This window comes from Emiliania huxleyi (genome assembly GCF_000372725.1).
Source record: "Emiliania huxleyi CCMP1516 unplaced genomic scaffold EMIHUscaffold_51, whole genome shotgun sequence".
NCBI lineage: Eukaryota > Haptophyta > Isochrysidales > Noelaerhabdaceae > Emiliania > Emiliania huxleyi.
In genome coordinates this window covers 413183-414027 of record NW_005198167.1, presented here as the reverse complement: position 1 = coordinate 414027, position 845 = coordinate 413183, and the positions used below count along the sequence as shown (strand labels likewise).

Sequence of the window (845 nt, the reverse complement as noted above, 5' to 3'; positions counted from 1 at the left end):
ATTAAGGACTTTACCTTTTTCCTTTTCCTTTTTCCTTCCATCCTTTTATTCCTTTTCCATGCTTCCCCCCCCCCCCCTTTTTTGTTAGCTGGTTCGCTCGCTAGCTCCTTCCTTCTTCCCGCTCTCTCCCACCTCCCACCCTCTCACTCCACTCTCTTTCGGGCTGTCTCTATTCTACGACATCGTCACTCTTGCGCGTTTTTCCTTCCATTTATTTACGGCTAGCCAGCCGCGTTTCCGCGCAACTCAAATTTTGGCTAGAGTATGTGCCTGCTGGGGGATCATCTGCCCCCAGCAGGCGTTTGATCCAAATTTCCCTACTCTCTCCAGTATGTTGCGAGGGCTGCCCTCGCGCCTCGGCGCCCGAGAACGAACGATTTATTGAGTTACGGCTTTGTACGCGGCAGTCAGGAGGTTGGTCAGGTAAGTAAGCCAGTCTGTGTAAAGCGTTTAGTAAGAGATTAAGGACTAGGTCCAGCCCTACCCTGGGTGAGCCAGATCTGACGTTTTGTATCTGAAAGTATAGAGATGGGAGTGAGGTTGAACCGGACCCAATCAAAGTCGGCGGGTTTCGGAGGGGGGGGGATATGACGAAAAACGGCGGGCGCATTTGGGCACATGACTGGGAGAACTCTGTGGTGGACCCGCTGGGCGAAAGGAGCTCGCAGACCGTTGCAGCCTCACGATGTCATTGAGCGGAGCGAGTGCGAGCGCGGCGGCCAAGCAGCGGCACCAGGAGCAGCGGCGAGCTGACACGAGCGCGCTCGTGACATCGCGTCAGATCCGTGTTTTCTCGTCTACCGCACCTTTTCTTTCGAGAATTGGTCCGCTCATCGCATGGAGGC

At 54.9% G+C, this 845-nt stretch overlaps 1 protein-coding gene across 1 annotated transcript in view; it reads left to right on the top strand.

Annotated features, from left to right (window-relative positions):
• Window positions 1–427, top strand: part of EMIHUDRAFT_212104 (vesicle-trafficking protein SEC22b) — a gene marked incomplete at both ends in the record, with an annotated part of 3890 nt that extends 3463 nt beyond the window's left edge. Inside the window, one exon of the mRNA XM_005766477.1 lies at window positions 412–427. Within this exon, the coding sequence (XP_005766534.1) occupies window positions 412–427 (16 nt within the window). The remainder of the gene's footprint in view (window positions 1–411) is intronic.
• Window positions 428–845: the final 418 nt, after the last annotated feature.